Source organism: Xyrauchen texanus, chromosome 50, assembly GCF_025860055.1.
Source record: "Xyrauchen texanus isolate HMW12.3.18 chromosome 50, RBS_HiC_50CHRs, whole genome shotgun sequence".
In the NCBI taxonomy this organism is placed as follows: domain Eukaryota; kingdom Metazoa; phylum Chordata; class Actinopteri; order Cypriniformes; family Catostomidae; genus Xyrauchen; species Xyrauchen texanus.
Window position 1 is genome coordinate 12,749,392 of NC_068325.1, and position 24,390 is coordinate 12,773,781.

The 24,390-nt window shown below is 38.4% G+C and overlaps 1 protein-coding gene across 6 annotated transcripts in view; it reads left to right on the top strand.

The window, feature by feature from the left end:
* The first annotated feature begins 359 nt into the window (after positions 1-359).
* The window catches only part of tcf3b (transcription factor 3b), a 28,261-nt gene continuing 4,230 nt past the window's right edge, over positions 360-24,390 (top strand). The window contains exons 1-18 of one of the 6 annotated variants that reach the window (XM_052123902.1): positions 360-865; positions 4,113-4,209; positions 5,559-5,634; positions 11,305-11,372; positions 11,474-11,546; positions 11,754-11,794; positions 11,920-12,052; positions 12,163-12,209; positions 16,712-16,811; positions 17,121-17,257; positions 17,419-17,515; positions 17,774-17,832; positions 19,077-19,155; positions 19,417-19,493; positions 20,054-20,257; positions 20,438-20,549; positions 20,653-20,806; positions 21,247-21,300. In XM_052123902.1, the coding sequence (XP_051979862.1) occupies positions 4,135-4,209; positions 5,559-5,634; positions 11,305-11,372; positions 11,474-11,546; positions 11,754-11,794; positions 11,920-12,052; positions 12,163-12,209; positions 16,712-16,811; positions 17,121-17,257; positions 17,419-17,515; positions 17,774-17,832; positions 19,077-19,155; positions 19,417-19,493; positions 20,054-20,257; positions 20,438-20,549; positions 20,653-20,806; positions 21,247-21,300 (1,586 nt within the window). In that variant the 5' untranslated portion in view covers positions 360-865; positions 4,113-4,134. The remainder of the gene's footprint in view (positions 866-4,112; positions 4,210-5,558; positions 5,635-11,304; positions 11,373-11,473; positions 11,547-11,753; positions 11,795-11,919; positions 12,053-12,162; positions 12,210-16,711; positions 16,812-17,120; positions 17,258-17,418; positions 17,516-17,773; positions 17,833-19,076; positions 19,156-19,416; positions 19,494-20,053; positions 20,258-20,437; positions 20,550-20,652; positions 20,807-21,246; positions 21,301-24,390) is intronic. The other 5 variants (XM_052123903.1, XM_052123905.1, XM_052123904.1 and 2 more) reach the window with 5 other exon arrangements.

A 24,390-nucleotide genomic window follows, 5' to 3' on the forward strand; every position in this document is an offset into this window, starting at 1 on the left:
TGATAATAAATAATCAAATGTGGTAGGCTAACCTTGCATATATTGTCATAGAGTTTTTTTTGTCAAAGCGTAAACTAAGTTACAATTTGATGCGCGGGCGTCGATGTTAACCAGAGTAATAAAATGATGTCACGCAGGCTGAGCTCTGGCCCCTTCAGTCAGCCTCACTGAACACACGGTGTTCGTCATGAAATGGGCGGGTGTAGAGTGATTAATCTTGTGTCTATTGGACGTTCCAACTGCCCATCACTTTTCCTCACCTTCCTATTGGCCGGAGGCGTCCAGGTTTATCTCTCCATCTCTTGCTGCTCCGGTATAAATGCCGCTTACTTTTCTACCATTTACCTCCGCCGGAAATTATAGTTCCTACAATCAATTCTTGTTTTGCTAATACATATTATATCGAGACTGACAAACGATTAACAACCAATGTGCCCTTCCTGATTCAGTCGTCCATTTTCATTCGTAGACGTTGACGAACAACCACTTGACTCCCCTGGGCATATGAAACTGGACACCCGAGCATTTGAGGCCCCTCTTTCCATGCGGAGGAATACATTGTTGCTGCTCACAATGTGGATGGAGGTGGTCAAGATGTCTACTAGAAGAATGAATTCACCTCAATTGTAACAACATAAAGGAAGTCGTGGCGCGAGGTTGTATGAATAGGCTACAGACCTGCAACATTGTATTTGTGACGTCGGTGTTTGAAGAAGGATGTCAAAGCAGGAATAAGCCACATTGTTGCGCCTATCCAACGCTTTTAATGTGCCGTGCTTCAAATTCTTTCAAGTTTTATGGTTTTTCCCTACGAGGCTCAACCTTTCTTTTTATACTACTGGATGAAGACATCTAATAAGTAGAGGTAATGCTTTTTTTTAATTGTTTTATTATTTAAAAAAAAAAGTTGTTTTCTAGTCTTTTATAGGTATGGAAGCTCAAGTTTTTTAGTCCCACATTTAGATCAGAGAAGTCACATTATTGCATGTTGAACTTCCATCGCCCATTTAAGTTTTTGGGATGTCTGCTTATGGAATTGGTGGAGGGGTGCAGAGTTTTTTTTTTTTTTTTTGGCGTGTTGGCTGTGGTGGTGGAAGTCCTGCCCAGTTTTTTTGTGCTGGTGGTCTTTATCCGGGTGCTATCCTAACAGAAATGACTCCTTTGTCCTTTTATCAAAGTAAGGATTAGTTTGATCTAGTGCGACGAGTGTGACCTGTGCGTTTCCCAGAGTTTACATGACTAGTGAAGAGCAAGAGCTGTCAGTGCCAAATTAATCCGCAAATAACAGTTGACCCAAAGTGTCTAAAATTTGTGTAAGCATTTTTTTTTTCTCATGTCATACTTAACTTAAGCGTCCCATTGTGGTTCCTTGTATCCATGTCTGCTTTCCACAAATGTAGTTACTTTATTGCATATTTTGGCAGGAAATTCCTCATGCCCCCATCTACCACCCCACCCGCCTTATAAAATTGCCTGTCTCTGGAGAAAAAGTTGACATTTTGTCGCGGCACTTTTATTAACTTGTTAGCCAGTCGCGTTTTATTCTCACTCGAGTGAGCACATGTATCTCGTAAACACATGAATAATTCAGAATGATCGACTGGACGCCTGGCCGCCTGGCCAATGTCGATAATTCAAAATTACGTGTTTGCGCCATTGATGTGGCCTATTAAGTTTAAAACAAAATGGTCCACTATCTTAATAATACAAGTTTACTATTGAGAACAGGCTAAATATTGACATTGTTCCAGTATGGGTGAAGCGTAACCTTACATAAAGAAAGGACCTGACTAAACAACATATCTAAACGGTTTTCGTATACTTTTCCATGATATGTTTGCCGTATAACAACGGTTCATTATTCCCAAGATATTAATTGGCGGTTAGTGGTAGGACTGTTGTTCTCACTTACAACCAACCAACAATTTAATGGCAATGAACTAAAGATACATAATAAGAGAAAATACATTCGCGTCAACTCGGCCGTTTTTTGCGTGTCTTGTGGCTTTATACTGTGGCCTTCACCTCTCAGGTCGACCAGTTAAAATAGATCGATGTATATAGTTTCCGAACATTTCCCACCGTTTCCACTAGAAAAGATAGCAATGTACTAAGGGAAAGCATAATATTTTTAACCCTTGGCTAGATTTAGGTTAGCGTGGACTTGAGGGGGATTCGGGCCCCTTGTTATCTTTCTCGTCTTTCGACTTGAGGGGCACAGTCTACTTTTCATTTGGGTGTCGGGCGTTTAAAACCATTGCGTCTAATAATTGTAGAAAGGTGCAAAACACTGTTGTTATTTTAGCTGATGGCTCCTATTAGTGTTTACTCAAACTGTCGAGGAAAACAAATGGCTAATTAATATAAAAATCTGCAAAAGCATACAGGCCTCCTCAAGATGTCCCTTAGAAAAGTTTCCATTGACCAATATTTGCCATTTTCATTTTATTTGACAGTTTATAAAAAAAGAACCCATTTAATTTACCAAATCTGTCTTGACATGTTGATGAAGATCTCCTTTTATGCAAATTCACTGGCCAGATGACTATAACTCATACACAGGAAAGAGATGTACAATATGGATTTGCATGTTCCATGTGGTGATATCATGGTTGCACGGAAACTGATTGACAGCCGGTGGTGATTTCTGTTTCATTGCTGTTCTGATGTTGTATAACAAAACAATATTAAAGAGTTCACCCAAAAATGAAAATGATCTCAGCTATATTCTTCTGAACACAAAGATTTTTAGAAGAATATCTCAGCTCTGTAGGTCCATACAATTGAATGGTGATCAGGCCTTTGAAGCTCCAAAATGACGATAAAGTCAGCATAAACATAATCCTTAAAGCTCCAGTGGTTTATTCAATGTCCAGTTCTTTTTTGGGGGGTGAGAACTGACCAAAATATAACTCCTTTTTCACTGTACATTTTGACAGCAGTCTCCTTGGCAATCATGTTTTTAAGCTTGATCACACTTCCTATAGCGCTATCTAGTGATCTGCGTATTCATCAAGCACTAGGAAGTGTAATCAAGCTTGAAATCATTATAGTGCCTAGAGACTGCACAAGATGTATGTGAAATGGCAAGATGTACAGTGAAAAAGGAGTTATATTTTGGTCTGTTCTCACCCAAAACCTACTGGTTAGCTTCAGAAGATATAAATTAAGCCACCTGAGTCGTATGCATTACTTTTATGATGACTTCATCTCCTTTTTGGAGCTTCAAAGACCTGATCACCATTCAGTTGCATTGTATGGACCTATAGAGCTGAGATATGCTTTGCAGAAGAAAGAAAGATATACACATCTGGGATGGCATGATGGTGAGTAAATGAGAGAATTTTTATTTTTGGGTGAACAATCCCATTAATAACAACAATGATTAAGAATGTTTCAGACCATCATTTCATATAGGATCAATAACCAGGGACTGGTGCTTGAGAAAGTAAAATATATCCTGTCTGAACAGATCGAACCCTTCAATAGTCATCGGTTAGTATTAAATTATAATTTTAAGAGGTAGTGTTTGGGCAACAGAATCGAATACAACGGGTATTATATCTAGGTGCATAATTTTCCTTTTGCCAAACATAAGGGAGGCACACAACTAATTTTAAAGTGTAAAATGCACAGGAAGTCCTCTGCCAAATCGATTATCAGGCTAGTTAATAAGATTGGATGCTTGGACAGTGATTAAAACTTGGCACTGGCACTTACTTAAAGCATACTGAAGCAATGTAAAGTTAATTAATGAAATTGAATGTGCCTGATCCCTTTTTGGGACGTGGGAGATGCAAAAAAAAACAAAAAAACATGCAGTTATGACAGGTGTGTAACATCCTGTTAAAAGTTTTCTACATGGGCACAACATGCATTCAATTAGGAAACCAGAATTGTTGCTGATATTACGATCAATTCATAATCATTATGCCCAAATGCTGCTAATATTCTCTTATGTGATGTAAAATATAAGCTACAATATACATCATCCACGCCTATTCACTATTCCATATGAGGACACTCGACTTGCACTTCATCACTGCTTTTCTGATGCATCTGGTCTTTCGATGGCTTATCCCAGCTGTGTCTCGCTCGTCTTTCTCCTTCAGGGTGCTTTAAAGACAGAGGGGTATGACCGAGCCACACCAGAGAATGACTACAGTGGGAACAGATAAGGAACTCAGCGACCTGTTGGATTTTAGTGCGGTAAGGAAGAGGGTATGGCTACGAGTTCAGTTGTGTCCGTCCTTAATCTCCTCGACTCAATCTTACCTCATAGTCAGAGTTTTATGTGTCCTGCTTGGCTGTTTATCTTTATTCTTTTTTCTCTTTGGATGGATTGGAGCACACATCACAACATTGATTGTATGAGAGTGTTGTTTGTGGCTATAAACATTGTAATGGATCATTAAATCATGTGCCATCCCCCAACTAGGCCCCAAGGAAGGACAGTTTGACGTACATTGCTTAAGATTTTGACAGATTCCACTTTATGGCTCTGCCATTTGAAACGTCTTGAGTACAATCTTTATTACTTACTCGCTCTGTTTTTAACGTCTCTGCATTTTTAATAAATACCCCCATTTATTTTATTCTCATTTCACCTGTTGTTGCAATTTGATTATTCTTGGCTAAAGAGCATACTTTTTTTTTTTTTAAGAATATAAAATGTTAATCGCTTGATTCACTGGCTCGACTATGCTCATTTATTGCATTGGAAAACTGCCATCTACTGAAGCAGCTATCAGATGCGCCAAAGCGAATGCATTATGATCTCAAATCTAATTACAAATTGTTGATGGTTTAGTTAGAACCCATATATTGTGTTCAGTTTCGAGCTGTGAACACTTTAGAAAACACCAACCGAAGGATTTGCAGACTATGTATTCAGTATCTCCTTAATGGTGGTGTAAATTATGTTTCTACCACACCAGAAAGTCCCTCCCATGATGCACCATGCAAGTCTAGCACCATTGCTGCTTACAGGTTTCTCTTCGCACTTCAAAAACAAAGAAACATCATCCATCCACGTAAGAAAGACCTCTTCTGCCCTTTCTGTGAAACTTTATGTGGTACAAGACAAGGATGTCTTCAAATAGCCCTGCCCTATAACTATTTGACGTCTGTTTTCTTTCAGATTGACCAATTTTCCTCTAAGCTAGTGCGTTGTATCTGGTAAAAAAAAATTGTTGTGCCCTTTAACATTAAACTATGCTATTGAAAATAATCTAGATTTAAATCCCTGTCTTTGAGCACCTGTTGACGTGATATGCCACCATGCTGAAGGCTAGGTTATACTTTTTGCTAGGTTATATTTTTTGTCGTGCCGTCCCAACTCTTAACCACGTGCCCATGCAAATACATTTGTGCTACTTTTTCGGTGGCAGGCGTATGCGCCGATGACTCGCAAAGATGCAAAGTTTAGATTAACGAGGCTGTACGCAGACAGTCGGCGGGTACTGTGCTGAAGACCATATTAACGCACCGGCATGTGAAAAACCAAAGTATACTTTGCCCTTTTAACTCAGATTCTGCTTTTCCCTTCTCAACCATAGATGTTTGCGCCCCCTGTGGCCAATGGGAAAAATAGGCCAACTACACTTGCAAGCAGTCAGTTTGGTGGTGGTTCAGGTAAGTCTTCACTACTAAATGCATTGCATTTTATCTAAAAAATTTTAAAAAGTTATTTCCTGTGTATTACTTGAATTTGCCATATTTGAAAAGACACATGAGTAGAAAGAGGTGTTATGTATGGGAATTATGGTGGTTGGGCCAGTTGCTTAGTGCTCGTTCATCTCAACAGAAGAGGAGGGCATGTTGCTTCTTGTTTTCCTAAACCCCCGCTTTTATGAATACACCATAGTTTATATTCAGAGTCAAAGCTCGGGGCAGTTTGGATCTCTTTGAACCGGCTGTTCAGTTGAAGCACCTATTGCACAAACTTGTAGGAGTTTACGTCGTAAAAACTTGTTGGGGACTTTTTTTTTTTTTTATGTACATTTTATGTAGCAGTTAAGTTATATGCAGCTGTGTAATAGTTTGGGTTTGTTTTAAGGTCCAAAATATGAACTACCCAAAACTTTCACATTGTCAATTAAAAATGTGCCATGCTTCGTTTCCAAGTTCTTTTTTTGGACTAGCCAGTTGCACCTCCCCTTTTTAAATGTTTATTTTTGTCACCCGTTGTAAGCTCAAATCGCTCCAATTCATGTGACCAGAAGAATTTAAGATTAAGAAGTTATCCAAGGCCTTCTAATGCACTCTTGAGTCTATCCAGCCTCCCTGTCTGTCTCCCAATGGACACTCCAAACATTATCCCTGAATAAGAACAATCTGAGAACAAAGACCTAAATAAAGGCCTTACGGTCTCCAAATGATCCCCCCCCCACGGACAAGAAAACACTTTCTCCCCCTGCCAACTGACAGGAAATTGACCCACTCTTGAAACAAAGGTTTCTCATACCTCCCATCACCCTGCAGGAGGCCTGCATGAAAACAGCAAAAGAAACACTGTGAAAGATCACCAGCTTCACTCTTGGTCTGTGGCGGCCTAAACTGCCAATTACATAGTTGGGCCAAGCTAATGTCTCGGATTGAGATTTTTATCGTCAGAGCTACCTGACACCGAGGTGACCCTGACTCTTAAATCTGTCACTTGTGAGATGCTTCTAGAAGATCCCCACATCAGTCAACATTAACTTTAACCTGTGAACTCAGTATAGCAGGATATGACATGTTCTCACAATCATTATGGAGAATCAAATGTCTAAGCGACAGTTCCTCAACAGTAGTCATTTGAACTCTTAAAGGAATCTTTAAGGAATGTTCCGGGTTCAATACAAGTTTAGCTCAGTCGACAGCATTGTGGCATAATGGTGATTACCACTGAAAATAATTTGGACTCATCTATGGGAAAGCATACTGTAAGGCACAATGGAAGTGAATGCGGCCAGTCCATAAATGTTAAAATACACTGTGAACTTTACTCTTGTTAACATGATTTTAGTGTAATAAAATCATTTTCTAACCATATCTGTGTAAAGTTGTATCTAAAACCAGGATTAAAGAGTTTCATTGTTGCGATGACAAAGTTTTAATATTCAATGTAACTTTAAATAAAAGGTTAGTAATAGGGCTGCAACTAATGATTTTTTGGATAATCAATTAAATGTAATGATTATAGAATGATTAAACGACTATTCGGTGATTAGTGCAACGATTAATCATTAGGTCTTAATTGATTATCTAGCTTGTACCCTGACTTAAAAGGTTGTCTTAAACATGCTTATTAACAATAAAGAGGACAAAATCATCTTTTAAAAATACGAGTGCAGTAAAGACAAAATATACTTATATTCAAGATCTATTCTCTAAAAGCAAGTCTAAATATCTTATATGCTGCTTCTCAGGTGAATGCATCTTTTTAAAAGGATTTTAAGATATTTTAAAATATTTGTATTTTTAATATTATATAAAAAATTATCAGATTTTTCTTCTGCAGTATAGCTGCTAAAGAAAATGTGCGTTGTTTTAAAGGATGTTTAGATATTTATATTGGAAAACAAGCCAAAGCAAAAACAAATCAAAAACATATTTTGTTGAATTGTGTAATGGGGCGAAGACTACCCTCTCTCACCTTTCTGTTCACTTCAATCTATCTTTAACTTGCAAAAAACAAACTCTCTCTGATTAATAAAGCTGCGTATTGCCGATTTTCTTCACAATAAGAAATGCACCGTGACACACATTATGATTCAATAAGTCACGAGCCATCACGTTATAATCTAGCTGCAGCAAGCTTGCGCTCGAGGGATGGGCGTCCCCGCGACAGAGTGTGCCTCAGCCGGATGCAGTTTCTATCTCTCCCCCTTAGATCGGTACTTATAGCGTAACTCATAGAAGAGGTGCTGACTGCACAGAGAATGCTAGTTTCACACTTCGTAGTTATTTACATGACCTGCTTAATTATTATTTGAACTTTAATAAAGCTATAACACATTAAAAATAACTATGTTAAAGTAAACATGGGTGTTTCCTTTAAAGACGCCCGACACGCATGTTTTGCTCCAGCTCCACTTATTCCACAACAGAGTGCTCTATATTTACTTATTTTGTATTTTTGCATTATAATTCCCTCATACTTTGCGATCCACATCACCTGAAGCTGATTGGAAGTTTAGAGTGCATCTGGACTGTAAACTGCGTAATTCTCGCTCCTGACTGAGGAGAGGAATCTGCACTAAAAGTGTTTATCACACTAAAATTATATTAACATTTATACTGTTTACATTTTGTGGCTATACTTTTGAAATGGTGTGCATTTTTGTGTTTATGGACCGGTCCGATTCATATCCACTGTAAGCGCCTTACTGTAATCATGATTTTCCTTTTTTTTGTTTATAAACAAGGCAGTAGAAACTATTTTTGTTTCATTCTTGTAAAGTGTTTACAAGGAACATAAAGTTATGATGTTGAAGACTTCCATGGACTAGGTAACATTTCTAAATTTAAACTGCACTATAGGAATTAGACAGAACTAAAAATGTAGACTCTCCCCTATGTGCAACAATACAAAACAAAAAATCCAGAAATTAGGTACTTCTTCAGAGGAAGCAGTGGCCTTCAGAAGTGCATCTGTTCCTCAAGACAAAAGTGCTCAGAAAGGTGCTAATTGCATTAAGCCATCAACCCCCCCCATCCCGCTTCCACTCCTTGGGCATAACTGTGCTTTTCCCTGGCATTCTTGCGTCCTCTCACTCACCTCCACAGCTGCCCGATCCGTCACCCACTGAGGACAGCATTAGGATGGGACACACCCCTTCACCATCACTCATACGCAAGCACATTTGCACAGACACCTCAGATTGTGAATCTTGACGGCTTCGCTTTTTATATCTTTTGTGATCTGAACATGAATTATGGCATGCTATGTAGCTACTATTTGTGAACGAGTGTATAAAGGAACCTGGCATATAATCAGCAAATAATGCGGCCAATAGCTCAAAAGATAAGTTGTGTATCTTTTAAGAAAGCCTCATTGTATCTACAAAACTACATTTGCCAGAAATGCTCCAGTTCAGTTTGCTAATATAAGGTTTCCAATGGGAAAACTTAAAAATATCAGGGGATTTTTGTATTTTCTCCCTAATTTGGAATGCCCAATTCCTAATGTACTGCTCTAAGTTCTCGTGGTGGCATAGTTACTCACCTGAATCCGGGTGGCGGAGGATGAATCTGCCTCCGGGTCTGAGACCATCAATCCACACATCTTATCACGTGGCTTGTTGAGCGCGTTACCGCAAAGACCTAATGCGTGTGGGGGCTTCAAGCTATTATCCATGACCAACTCGCCACACGCCCCATTGAGAACCACATTATAGCGACCACAAGGAGGTCAACCCAATGTGACTCAACCCAACGTGACTCTACCCACCCTAGCAACCGGGCCAATTGGTTGCTTAAGAAGCCTGACTGGACTCCCTCCGCACCCCCTGAATTCAAACTTGCAAATCCAGGTGTGGTAGTCAGCGTCTTTACTTGCTGAGCTACCCAGGCTTCCCAATATCAGGGAATTGTTTTATTAAACACACACACACACACACACACACACACACACACAAAAACAAAATAAATCATACAAATCAAGTTTTTGTTTTTAGTAAGTACTTAGATCTTCAACTGGTTTTACAAATTCATTGAAAAGAACCAACTCCGTACGGTTTGGTCACTTACCAAATGACACTATGGCTTGCAAGTTTAATGAATTTAATAACTGAAATATTTTATAACCGATTACAAGTAGAAAAATGTATGCTCACTATAGAAGTTTCCATAATATTGTCATAATTTACTCAACCTCTTCTTGTTCCAAACCATATTTGATTTTTTTTTTTTTCCTTTTCATCCATGGATCACAAAAGATTTTAAATGTTGTTGGCTTCAGCCACCATATACTTTCATACATTTTTTCCAAACAATGAAAGTAAATAGTGACTGAGGTAGTCATTTTGCCTTATATCTCCTTTTGTGTTTTACAGTAAACACACAATAAGTCACACAGGCTTTAAATATTTCTATATGTTAAACTCTGCTATAAAATATTTCAACTATTAAACATATTGTAACTTGCTTGCAAGCCATAGTACGGTCTGTATGGCAGCAAATCATTCTATTGAGATGAGAATTGTTCTACTTTTTAATGAATTTATCAAATCAGTCTAAATGATTTGGTTGAAATCATTCTGATTTTTAAAAGTAATCACAAATGTCTGGAAATGTCATGGAACTTATTCAGAAAATGTGAGTACCCTGTAATGTGGTCATTCATAGAAAAATCCCCCATTGTAACAGCCTTATTGAGAAATCCAATCCAAAATCATTTGCCAAGTTAAACGTCTTTATATGGTCCTTCAACACTGTCCTGAATCTTCCTGCCACTTCGTTTTCCCCACACAAGATCATTCTGCCAGGGAGATTCTTTCACTCACTCACTCAGTGCTCACTTCATTTCCCATGCTGCCTGCATAGGCTCAATAGATCACGGCTGTCAGTGTGGATGTCGCTATTTGCTCTGCTTTGTTAGCTTCATCACTCATGCTCAGCCTTCAGTGGCCGCTCTGGCTGAGACCCCCTCTTCTCACACACATTTTTAATTAGACCTTAAAAAAAAAAAAATCTAAAGGAGAATATGAATATTCATAAAGCAACCACATTAATATGCACAGTTATGCAAATCAGCATGCAATTAAGCCATGTGTCTTTGGAGAGCTTTGCATTAAGGCATAAGACAGGAGGGAGCGGGGAATGCTTTATGAGGAATTCGTACTCCAGTACACTTTAAAACGTTCATGCAAACATTTCCGAAAATCTATATTTCTGGATATTGACACCTTTAAAAACAGTCCCATATCTTTCATGCCATAAACTTAGAACTCTATTGTCCATATGGGTCTCCATTCACAATTAAACAATGATGCTAATTTCACAATTCTTTGATCAGCATGTTTTTGTTCTGCTTTCCATGATATTCCTGCCCCCCTCCCCACTCGTCTTAATGAGATCCAGTGACTGAATGAATGCTCCCTTTATGGTCCGTGATGTTAAAGCCTGCTGAAGGACATGGATATTAGTTTGGTGTGATGGTTTTGGATGAGTTCCAGAGGCTGTCCGATAAGCACTGAGACCTGGCCACCAAACATCCAATGAACAGAGAATTAAGAAGATCCTTGATGTAAAGGTGTTGATGCCAACCAAAAGTGCAGAATTCAGCTTTTGATTGCTTGCATTCTTTATATGTTGTAGGAATGGATGAACGAAGCAGTCCATGGAATGCTGGAGAACAAAATAGTCCCTCCTTCAACCAGGTAAGGGTAAGCACAATCTAGACCTATGCCAAAGCCTTGTTGGTTGTCTAATGGTAGTGTTTGACCATATTTAAAGTACTGACCAGGCTTTGACTTGGTTTTTCCAGAACTATGGAGAGGTCGCTCACTACAACGAACATGATGGACTCTCTTCCCCATTCATTGGCACAGGTATTAGTGGTGAGTTGTACTAATACGTGTTTGGTTGATTGGTCTTAAGGCCACTGATGTTTAAACACCCATGGGTTGCCCAGCAGGTGCTCAGGGTAGATTATCAATTTTTTAATCTATGCTTGCAATCTTTAGACTTCTATTTTAGAGTGAAATCAGTTTCACTATTCTTTATTTGTTGAAATACACAAAACCCTCTATTTGTTTTCCTTGAAGGTAAGAATGAAAGGTGTCCATACTCTTCCTTTGGAGGCCAGGTAAGTTAAATCAAGGCGAAGAGCCGAGCTATGTTTCAGAACGTCTTGAAACCTAACATCTTCTGTCACCTGCTTGATTCTCCATTCATTATTGTGCCAACCTTCCATCCTGTTGTTCCTTTTAGCCCGGGTTCCTGCCTTCAGACATCGCTATGCCCTCTGCAGATGCCATGTCCCCATCTGGCCTAAAATCTGGCCCCCAGTTCTATCCATCATACCCAAACAACCCTCGGAGACGCACCTCAGATGGAGGCATGGGTAAATATTAGGAAATATTAACAAACTCTTACTAGACTTTGGGCATCAGATCAATCAATAACCATTTACTTGGAAAAATGAATACTATGTGTACATTGATCTTTTCACAGACCCCCAACCAAAAAAGATCCGAAAGCCACCAGGTCTACCATCATCTGTGAGTAACACTTCCTAAACCTTCTTACTGTACACTCAACCTTCTGAAGCATTTCGTGGAAACCTCTATTTGTTGCAGATTGAATTGTCTAGAATTATACAGATGTCGAGTCTGCAAAGTCCTTTTACAAAAGTGAGAGGATCATTTATAACTAGAAGACTGGAACTTCATATGTATGATAAAGTGTCCATTACAGGACTTTTAAAGAATTCTTCGAATTCCATTGACTTCTGTTACATCTTGAACAGTGTTAGTCACAAGTCTTGAAAAGTATGCATCCTTACAGGTGTATGCATACAGCTGTACAAGGTTACAAAATCTGGACTGTGGTGAAGACATAGCAGCACGTAGAAACCGAAGCATACTACATACTGTGCATGTTTCTGGAGTTGACTGTATGAAAAAGGATCAGAAGACAGTCATAGCGAAAGCATACTTACAAGCTTGCGGTCAATAGAGTATACTTTGAAATGCTAGAATGCTTGACTGTGTGCAAAAAGTAACTGCACATGGAGAAAAAAAAACAGTATAACTTTAAAATCTTAAGACCGTACAACGTATTTAATGGATTGTACTTCTATCCCTAAGTGTTGTTTAGTTTGTGTCAAATTAAATGGCGTCTACCCTGATTTAGGTCTCAGTTGCTGAATCCGTAGAAGTTCAGTTGCATAATCCTTCGACAATTGCAAGTCGACATTAACTTTATCAAACGAGTAGTCATACCCCTTCTAAACTATTTCTTTTGAGTCACGGGAGGAGTAACTGTTGTTTCTTAAGCCAATCACATACTACACGACTTTCAGTCGGTGCCCTGCGCACACTTAACAAATCGCAGTCTTTTGTTTTCAGTTGTGGTGCTACGCACACTTCACGACTGGGTGTATCAACTACATGACCATCCATCCCTGACTGAAGCCCTGTTTACACCAGGTATTAGTTAGTTATTAGGTATTACACATTTTGGGTGATCTGATCACAAAAAGACTTGGTCATCTCTTTTTGACCACTTGTGTTCGGATATCGAGTCTCTGATTTCATGATGACATACATCAATCATAAAGTCAGTGTAGTGTATTACTGCATGATAATAAAGTGCAAAGAAAAAAAATAAAAGAAAAAAAAATACACTATTTACTGGAGCACCCTTTACTTTACCATTATTCTTGCAATTAATCTAAGCCCAAACAAAGTTTAGAGCAGTTATTTTAGTGAAATATCTGTATTAACTGTCACTTAATGCTTTGTCACTGCATGTTGATATTAGGCATACTGAAGAAGACCCCTGTAGTTGTTGTGCATGTAAATGTATTAGTTCAAATCAGATGGTTGTTTCCTTTTAAATTTGCATGTAACCAGCAACGGATCAAACATTTTGCCCAAAATGCATCTTAAAGTTACGGTCCTGAAATTCAATGACAAACGTGCACACATAGCAACTGAAGAGTTTTTTCGTGATGTTAACAAACAACATGAAACAAAGGTTCTTGCCCGTTTATTTCACTGATTTGCACAAAACGGGGAGGAGGAAACACTGAAAATAATAATTTTATCTCCTGCTTCTCAATGCATTGCTCCCCTTTTGTGCTGTCCCTGTATTTCATTGGCTTTTGCTCATTGTTGGTCTCCCACTCGTCAGGATGTTGCACACACCTGATGACTCATTGGGCAGATATCAAACAGATATCAAACAGCTTCTGCGACTAGCCTGGGCAAGTCGCAGAAGTGCACGCGCTACACAATCGCCGGACTTGCAATGTAAGGCTTCTTGACACAAATCAGTTACCGACTAATTGGCGAATAAAAATATCAAAGGAGACAAGCTTTGGTAGTGTGCTCTAGGCTTTAGTTTAAATCCACATTAGCTGAACCCCCTGCCCTCTAAAGCCTCCTCCCCAAACACTATTTTTCAGATTTGCCTATACTAGACCTCATCCTCTGCCTCCACTAAAGTGACCCAGTTGTGAGTCCCCTTGCACCTCTTTGTCTCTCTCTCTCTCTCGCTTGCTTGTCTTAGCCCAGATTAATGGCTACTGATGAGCTAGGGTTCTCTCTCCTGCTGAATCCCACTCTATTGCTCAATATAACTTCCTCTTGTGCAGCCACAGCATTCTAATACTAGAACGATTGCGCCAGCACTCCCCTGTGACCTTTAACTTCAAAATAATATTTAAAATGCATTCTACAGTAAAAGTTTTGCTCAAAACTGAAGTGATATTGATTCTTGTCTTTGTTTGCCTTGATCTTGTTGAGAGCATCAACAAATCATTGGGAATATGTACCTTTCCCTACGATCTTTAGGGAAGAGGGCCATTTGCATGTTTTTTCCTTTCTCGTTTGTTCTTTTTAATGTGGTTTCTGCATAATCGACCTGTCTATTTTCCTCCACTCCTACCACGTCTTCAGCAAGACCTCCCCCACCATTCTCACCCCTCCCCTCTTCAGCCCAGCTGCCTGTGGAGTTGGACAGGCTCCAGGAGCAGGCAGATGGCTCTGTAATTAGAAGTGCATCTCTCCGTTCCCTTCCCACTTCTCCCTGTTAAATCAAATTACAGGCAAAAGAGAAATATCGCTTTGCTGGATTTGTATTCTCCGCTGGCCCGAGACCCACCCGCCCACCGGCACCCCCTCCCTCCCGAACACTTGCGCATGTATTCAAGCATATAGACAAATATACAAATCATACATGTTAAAATGTACGTAATGGGAACGTAATGTTTGGGGGATTGGTTGGGTGACTTTATGTAGGAATGCTTTGTGGCTCTGCTGGCTGATCATCGTTCAGTTGCATTCAAAGCTCATTATCATGGTATATTCCCTATTTATATTTTACTTAACTTATTATTTTACATTCTCTTCTCCATCTATTAAAATTGCAATGGAAGGCTATATTTCTCAACTGGAAAGGCTGAACAAATCTACTATATAATATTTACATTTACATTTATGCATTTGGCAGACGCTTTTATCCAAAGTGACTTACAGTGCAATTATTACAGGGACAATCCCCCCCCGGAGCAACCTGGAGTTAAGTGCCTTGCTCAAGGACACAATGGTGGTGGCTGTGGGGTTCGAACCAGCGACCTTCTGATTAACAGCCCTGTGCTTTAGCCACTACGCCACCACCACTCCATAATATATAAATGAATGTATACCTCATTGGTTTAATGTATTGATGGAAAATTCTAATTATAAAATAATTTATAGTATAAACGGTGAAAAACATAAGTGGATTCCATATATTCCATATATTCCATATAAGTGATGTAAAGCTAATTTTATAATTTTCTATACTTGTAATGTCTTAAAAGAATATTCCAGGTACAATACAAGTTAAGCTCAATTGACAGCTTTTGTGGCATAAAGTAGGTACAGGTAATTTAATGTTTACGGATTCACTTCCATTGTACCAACCCAGATTCAATTGCTCTACCTCTTTTTGTTTTTAATGTTGTTGTTTATTTAATTTTGGTGCTTTTAAATGTCTTATGTATTCCTGTACGGTGTCCTTGAGTGCCGAGAAAGGCGCCTTTAATAAAATGTATTATTATTAGATTCTTGCTTTTTTTTTTTTGTTTTTTTTGTTTTTTTTTTTTAAAGAAAAGTAGGGGCAAGTCCAAATACATTTTTGTGGTAATAAACATTATGCCACAAATGCTGTCGTTTGAGCCTAACTTGTGTTGAACCATGACTATTCCATAAAGGCTTGGGTGTACTTAATTTTAAGTGTACTATTGCTTCTCGCACAGTCAAGCACTCTAGCCTTTCAAAGTATACTTTTTTGACATCGAGCAGATTTGACGTGTTTCTATGCATGCTTACTATGACTACTTGGTGATTTTCTTTAGTACTGTCTAGAAAAACTTGGCTGCACGAGGATAGTCTGCACGATCTGTGCTGATGACTAAATTTGCACCACGCACTCTTGAGTGTGATGTGGCAACAGGCGGAAAACCGAAGTATACCTTGGCATTTACATCTTTTGTATTGTCCTGTGCTTTTTAATTGTAATGTTTTGCATTGTTAAAAATTATTTGGTAATGACCCTCTGAAGGTCAGGTTTTAATATCACACAAAAATTCGAAAAAAAAAAAACAAGAACCTGAACTATTTTCCATACGATTGTTATGGAATATATTGTCACTGTTTATTTTGCTTGATTTGGACTCTCTTTCAGTTATTGAGCTCTCTGTAGCTGTCCTCCCTCTCCTTTTTTGGCTCATGGGAGTGTTTGAGGAAGCGCCGACTGTGCTATGAGATGGCCGTGGCGCATTTCCCAGCATGCTCTGTTCTCTGTCCCTGCCACTTTATCTGAGGGGGCACTATGGAAACACACGTACACGTCATTTGTACCAAAAATTGTGAAGTGCTTGCCAGCTTCAGGGCTCGGTACCAGTTGTGCAACCATGTGAAAGCGATTTGCTGTATTTTGGTGTCCATATGAAGCCTTTTGAATGTCATTTTGGTTTCTTTATGTCCTTCATATTCTTTGTTTATAAACACAGGTTTACGCTGCCACCTCGGGTGATGACTTTATCCGTGACAGTGCTGCCTACCCAGGCTCAAAACCTGGCTCTGTGTACCCAGGATCTTTTTACATGCAAGGTGTGTAAATAAAAATTGTGTATTTGCCAGCAGAAACCTTTTCTACATTTAAAAACCAAATTTCCTTAAAGCCATAATGTAATGCTTATTTCCACTGCTAATATGAATATGTACATTTCTTGTTCACATACCAGTGTTTGCACAAACATAGATTATTAATGACTAAATAATGTTGTATTTTGTTTATTTGATTTGAAATTGCAACCATGCACAAAGACAAATATGTATATCAATTATAATATCACAACTGCATTAGTTCTTGCATAGACTGCTAATATTGATTTTTCCCATCTGCTATCCTGTTCGCAGAGGGCCTTCACTCCTCTTCCGACCCCTGGGCCCCCACCGGATCTTTAGGTCAGTCAGGCTACACTGCCATACTGGGCAATTCACCACACATCAGTCAACCAGGCTCATTTTCTGCCATCAACCCACAAGACAGGATGGTATGTCATCTGACATGTAAATTAGCTGAGCTGTTGTCATGATTATCAAAAGTAATTCTGATATAACATTTTAGCCAATTTGTTTTCTGACTAATAGTAGCTCAATTGTGGTTCTGGAGAATTGTTCATATTGTGGCTAATTTCAACCCTTGTCTTTGCAGAACTATCCTCTGCGTGGAGCGGACGTCAATGGTTTCCATTCGGGCTCCGCAGCCTACAGTCACTCATCACCTATGAATGGATCAGATAGCCTTATGGGTAACTTATCTTCACCATTTTAATTGAATGGTCGTGAATTGTGCTTTGATCCATCTACAAATTCGGTTTTAATGTAAAGAAATACAAATTTTTGGTCTTTGACTCGACTGAAACTTCATTTTGAGGAACAGGCTTTCCGTCATTCGTTTAGAATTTGAATGGTACTTTTTAGCAGGTTATGAATCACCTGAATGGAAATGTGACTTAACATGTGCAGTAATTAATAAGTTAATACGTTTGTCTCATTGTCTCTCACAGCCAGTAGGGGCTCGGTCGCAGGCAGCTCAGGTGATGAGATCGGAAAAGCTCTTGCTTCGGTGAGTGATGTTCCATTAATCACAATGAGCGAATATTTGGCCATGTGACATTAATGAAGGGTACCATTATTCAGTCAAACTTTCTGTCATATCTTTACGTTTAATTATTGAGTATTTTTAGACACAGCTGTAGGAAACTGAAGAGCGCAAAGCTTTACAGTGCTCTTGTAGTTGAAATAACATGGACATCAAATTTGTTTTTTTACCATATTATACAATATCTAGATTTTAGGTAAAAATGTATTTGAATATGTAGGGGAAAGTGTATATTTTCTGTTTATTCAGCCACTATTTCACTAGTTTTTTTTGTCCTTGTTAATCATCATTTTAAGTTGATTAATAATGGTTGATCAGCTTATTGCAGTTCACTTCAATAAGACTTCGGTGTGGCAAAATAATTCAAGTAGAAATATTAAATGTAGTCTCGACCGATACGTTATTTTTATATATATATATATATATATATATATGTATGTTTTATATTGTTTTTATTTATTAGCCCAAACAAAATCTTGTTGCCACTGGTCTATTGTGTTAACATGATAGCAAGTAACAACAAAACGATCTGTGACATGCTTGCGATGGCTCCTGTACATGCAAGCAGGTGATTCTTGGTGTTGTCACCACTTTCCAAACCATTTAGACCGCAGAGGCCGATACATATTTGCCATTTTTAATTATTGGCCAATACATTTTCCAGTTTGTCCAAATGGTGTGGAAAGCTGTGACAACACCACAAATGCAGTATATTGATCCTGGCACTTTCACATGCAAGCAGGTGATTGTTGGTGTTGTCACAGCTTTCCAAATAATTTGGAGAAATTGGAAAATGTATCGGACGATAATAAAAAAAAATATATATATCGGTAGATGTATCGGCCTCTGCAGTATATCGTTCCTGGCTCCTTCACATGCAAGGAGGAGATTGTCACAGCTTTCCAAACCATTTGAAAAAAAATTAACATTTATCGGCTGATAATTAAAAAATGCCAAATATCTGCCAAATTATTTCTTCACTGATATGTCGGTCCACCGATATTATTTGTCTCACTTCAAATAATATGAGGTCATAAAAACTGCATGCATTTTAATCATTATAGAAGGTTTACAAAATTGTTGTTTTGATTGCGTTTAGTTAAAGTATCACACAGCAGGACACTAGCCAGATATACTGATACTAACTGATATTCATGTACCTTATGTCCTTTAGAGAATACTCACCGTATGTGTTTTTGATTTGACAGATCTACCCTTCAGACCATAACGGCAACAATTTCCCCTCCACTCCTTCCACTCCTGTGGGCTCCCCTCAGGCCATTGCAAGTAAGCTTGATAAGCAATTGTATTCCATCAAAACTAGATCAGAGGGCAAGATGGTTTTGTGTTAGAACTACAGAGACTAATATTGGCACACAGAGGAAGGAACCAGAAGAATCATAAATCATTCTCTTTAGATTGATTGGTTTAGTGAGTGCTGGCAGATTGAGGCATAATGTGAATGTGAAGCTCTTCTGTGCCCTCTGCTGTTTTAACAACGTTACAGCAATCCATGTGCCACACTCAAGCTGCTTATGTTCTTCTCAGCAGGTGCAGCTCAATGGCAAAGAGGCTCTGGCCAGACTGCTCTGTCTCCTAACTATGAGGGTGGACTACATGCACTGGTGGGTTTATAAAGGACCTTTTGTCTCTAAACTTTTGAGGGATTTAGAGGAACATGCAATAGTGTTGGGTAATGTTAATTGGTCTATATTAATGAACAATATGGACCAATAATCTCATAGCCCACTTCTTACTATCCAGTCAAATCCTAATGGATGAAATCAAGTCCTGTCGTACATAAATTGTCTAATTACATTGGGCTTTGCGTCTTCATTTATCTATCCAAGTATACATGACTCAATACATGATCAAATATTTGAAGAAACAATGTCAGCTGAGGATGTGCCAGTAAAATACGTTACGCCTCACCTATGTCTTTCAGAGCATGCGGACAGCAATGGGGCCAATTGTGGTCCAATTAACATGTATACATGCCAGATGAAGCATTATCTAGGTCTGTTAGGACAACTTTGCAAAACATTGGTCAATTTCAGTCAGATTGAAGCATTTACATGATATTTTAAAAAGATGGATTCTTGATTTAGTCTGTTTGAAATCAAACTTTTAAAGTGCATGTAAACGTACTGACTGTCAGGTAAATGTCAATTATCTTCCTCTACAGCAGAACAAAATGGAAGACCGACTGGAGGAGGCTATCCACGTCCTGCGCAGTCATGCGGTGGGTCAACCACCGGGTATTCCCGGAGCCCACGGAGATATGCACAGCCTTCTGAGTGCCGTCTCAACATCCAGTGGAGCCATAGGGGGTCTCTCTCAGGCCTACTCCAACCCTGCACTGCCCCTCAGCAACAGACACCCTGCCATGGTTGGTATACTCTTGGTACTATCAACCAAACATTTGAAAAATGAACAATGGATAACAAGAATTTTGCTCAGTGAAAAATAACTACTAGCTTGGCCAAGCTATAGTTTCAAAGTAGCAGTAATAATGCACATGTGGGTTTTGATATGTGCTATTTATTCTCCTTGTTATGCTGTTCAACAGGGTGGAAGCCACCACGAGGACCATGCATGCCTTCCTCCAAGCAGCACCCTGTTACAGTCAGCTCATGCTTCAGGCACCCCACAGCCTGGAGGAACACCAGAGGGCTTCAACAGTGAGGAACATTTTCTTGCTTTTTGAACCAACAAAACATGTAAACAACAGATGTAGAACCAAGATTTGCAGGTGGGACGTTTTTAGCAATTTCGTGTCTCTAGCTTCAGGTTTGCCAGGAGCCCTGGCTCTTGCCACACATTCGTCGAACAAGTCTGACATTAAAAGGGAAGACAAGGAAGATGAGGAGAACTCCTCCGTGGCTGATAAATCCGAGGAAGAGAAGAAGGAAAGCAAACCATCTCGCACCAGACCAAGGTATGTAACTAAATACGTTTGGTGTCTCAAATGACAAATAAAATTACTTGAATTCCAATCAGACTGAAAAACATCTCCAAATATCTACATTTAATCTGATTTCAAGCCATATGTGATCAACATTTGGATTGGGTTTGTAAAAACAGTATTTCATTTGTTCTTGTTTAACTTTTCAGATCTCAAACAAATCAATGGATTTAAGTCAGATCAACACAATTGATTTTTGGATTGTTTGTCCAAAATGATATATTTAACTGATAAATGATTTGTAGCAACAGACAACATCTAAGCTATGCCGCCTCTAAGAAAGTTTGTGTTTATGCAAATGTTTTATCACATTGGGCCATGCCTGATTTCAAAGTGTTTGGGCTTCTCCAACATGCATACTGCCCTGTTTTTATGGTGTTCTTCCCCTTCCCAACCTCTCACATTGTTTTCAGAAAGGAGATGTTTACCCATCAAGCCCTTTCAAGTGTATCAGACCAGGGAGAAGAGTAAGTCTATCTCAAACCATAGAGTGCATGTTTGTAAATGGGATGATTTTAAACACTGATTGATTTGATTTTAAACACTGAATGTATGAATGTCACACACACAAAATTCAAAATGTAGTGTTGTCTTTGAAAGACCAAGAGATGATTTTTAGATGATTTTGATGCAGGTGGGGATAACTTTCTCCTATGTATTGATTGTCATTACTACTAACTAGAATTGGCTATGGATGAATGTCTTTGGATGTACAATGGGCTCTAATCTAATACCAATCAAACATTTGGACACAACTTTTATTCTTTATTATGGACCCTTTTCACATGTCAGCATTCGCAATCGGATGGCAAGTTGGCTATACTTGATTGGTGGTGAATGAAAGACCACAGCTAATTTTATTTTGCTTACCAGTTTGCTCCAACAGCAAAAGAAAGCTTTACAAAAGAAGATAAATATATAAAGCACTGGATAACAGCAAGTAAGAAGAGAGAACAGGCCAAATGTTCTGTCACTCCCTCAGCAGCTGTTAAAATCCTAAAATCGCATCTGTGGTAACTGAAAATGTATTTCAGGTTAATATAATACAAGCTACAATTTTATAAATTTACACTTTTTAAAATTGGAAAAATGTTTGCTACATTTACATGTTAAAGAAGGCAGAAACGCGTCATAATAGGTCCGTTATCTTAGAAAAGGGTCCGTTATCTTTTTCCACATAATTCCAATAATCTGGAGTTTAATATGCATGTTTGATTCTGTTGGACATGTAACAGGTTGATGAACACACTTTTAAAGCCTGAGAACTTTTGACGGTTCGATTACCATCTGAAAAAAAAAAAAGAAAGGTGGTTAATTGTTTTTTGCTAATTTTATGATTATGCAACAGCACTGAGGCAAAAAAGTAATATGTCGCAATTGATCATGTTAGTGGATGCTAAGCACCAGGGCTATTTTCGTAAACTAAAACAAATATATTGCAAGGTCAATAAAAAACAAAAACTAAACTAACATTCGTTACTGATGAGCATTTTCAAAATGCCACTTGAAGTGTTGTTCCACAGGAAAAATATTTTTTTCCCCCACAATGCTGCCTTTAGAGTGCCCAAATCAGAAGCTCTGTGAGTAGGGCATAGGGATGATAACTTTCGATTGAAATTCAATATACATACTGATAAAGATGACCGGGTCATGAATGATGGTTGGTAAGAAATGGGAGAATGGTACGTCGAGTTTGATTATGAATCTTGCAAATGCATGGTCCCGTCCAATCGTATGATTTGTGGTGTTGAAATTTAAAGGAAAAAATCCAATAAACCTGAGTGCACTTGAAGTACAAATTATTCATGGTTTAAGATGCAGAAAGGAAGAGTGCTGTCGGTAGCAGACTTTGACCTCGTGTTTCACAATATCTGTGGTTTGGGTTCCCATTAATATAGGAAATGCGAAAACTCATTAGTAAATTTGTTTGAGACTGGTATGTCAAGACTGGAATCACTGTGATTTGGTAGCGTTAAAAACATTTAATGGTGCTCTTCACCTCAAGTCCATCACTCTAAGCACTGCACATATTAATTACATGATTGCGCTAAAAATGCAAACGGCAACTCTGTGTGTGTAAAGGGTGGCGTAAGAATTTAAATTGTAAATAATTCTGTTTATTCCTACACTAAAACTGAAATTAAAATATATAACAATGAAATTGAATTGTGTCCAAACTAAAAACTAGCAAAACTATTCATGAAACAAACTAAAACGAAACCAAAAGTTATAGCAAACTTGAAAACGGTATTAAAAAAATAATAATTTTAGGAAGTACATAAGATGTATATCATAAGAGATGATCCAAAATAGGGCACAACTCCGCTTATGTGCATCCTGGGCACAGAATTATGCGCTTCAATGTAATCGGAGTGCCGCATTGTAAGTGCATAACGTGTAAGATTATTGTGGGTGTGCAGCATGAACAGTAGTTTACGGCATTCTGAATTTGTTTTTTGTAATTTCCAACAGTTTTTAGAGCAATCGTCTGTCAGGCACCCGACCATAAAAAAATCATTTAAATTCCGATATTGACTACAGTTTAAATGTCTTGTTGAATGTGGTGAAATTGTACACAAGCAATGCTTTAAATAAGAAGTTTCATCTGAAATCATTCTCGTTCAAGTTTACCACGCTGATAACTACATGCAAAAACACAGCGCACACTTAAACATTCCATCAAGATGCATCTCAATTCATCCCTTTAAATGAGCACCACTGCTAAAATCGCAGTAGTTTGTTGTTGGATTACTAGTGGAACATCCTGTCCCATTTTTAAGAAGTGCACCTTTTATATGACTGTCTGCATATTTTACATCCATTGTCTTGAGTAACCCTCAGTCATTTAAGTGCTCCCAAATAGCAGATTTAAGTCGCTTTTTTTGGTGGATATTAGGATAATGCCGTTATAAATTGTTATATAGTTTGTGTGTAGCCGTTTAGTTCATGTACCTGGCAAAGCACCATGCAGACATGTCTGTAATCATAGTATCAGCTTCACTAACCTAAATGTCTTATTTATTATACACATACAATATACACTGACCAGCCACAACATTACAACCACCTGCCTAATATTACACAATAATACTAATAACACAAGTGTGTGTGTGTAATCACTCACCCTGGCGACCAAAAGTTTATAGTCAGGACATTAATAACGTGAAAATGTACTATTACAATTTGAATTTGTAGAAAGAACTTAAAACTAAAAGAGTTCTCATCAAAAAATCATCCACATGACAGCTTTGCAGATCCTTTGCATTCTAGCTGTCAATTTGTCCAGACACTCTTTACTGTTGTACATGAAACTGGTGTTGAGCAGGTAGAATTCAATGAAGCTGTCAGTTGAGGACATGTGATGAATCTATTTCTCAAACTAGAGACTCTGATGTACTTATCCTCTTGTTTAGTTGTACATCTGGCCTTCCACATCTCTTTCTGTCCTTGTTAGAGCCAGTTGTTCTTTGTCTTTGAAGACTGTAGTGTACACCATTTTATGAAATCTTCAGTTTTTTGGCAGTTTCAAGCATTGTATAGCCTTCATTCCTCAAAAC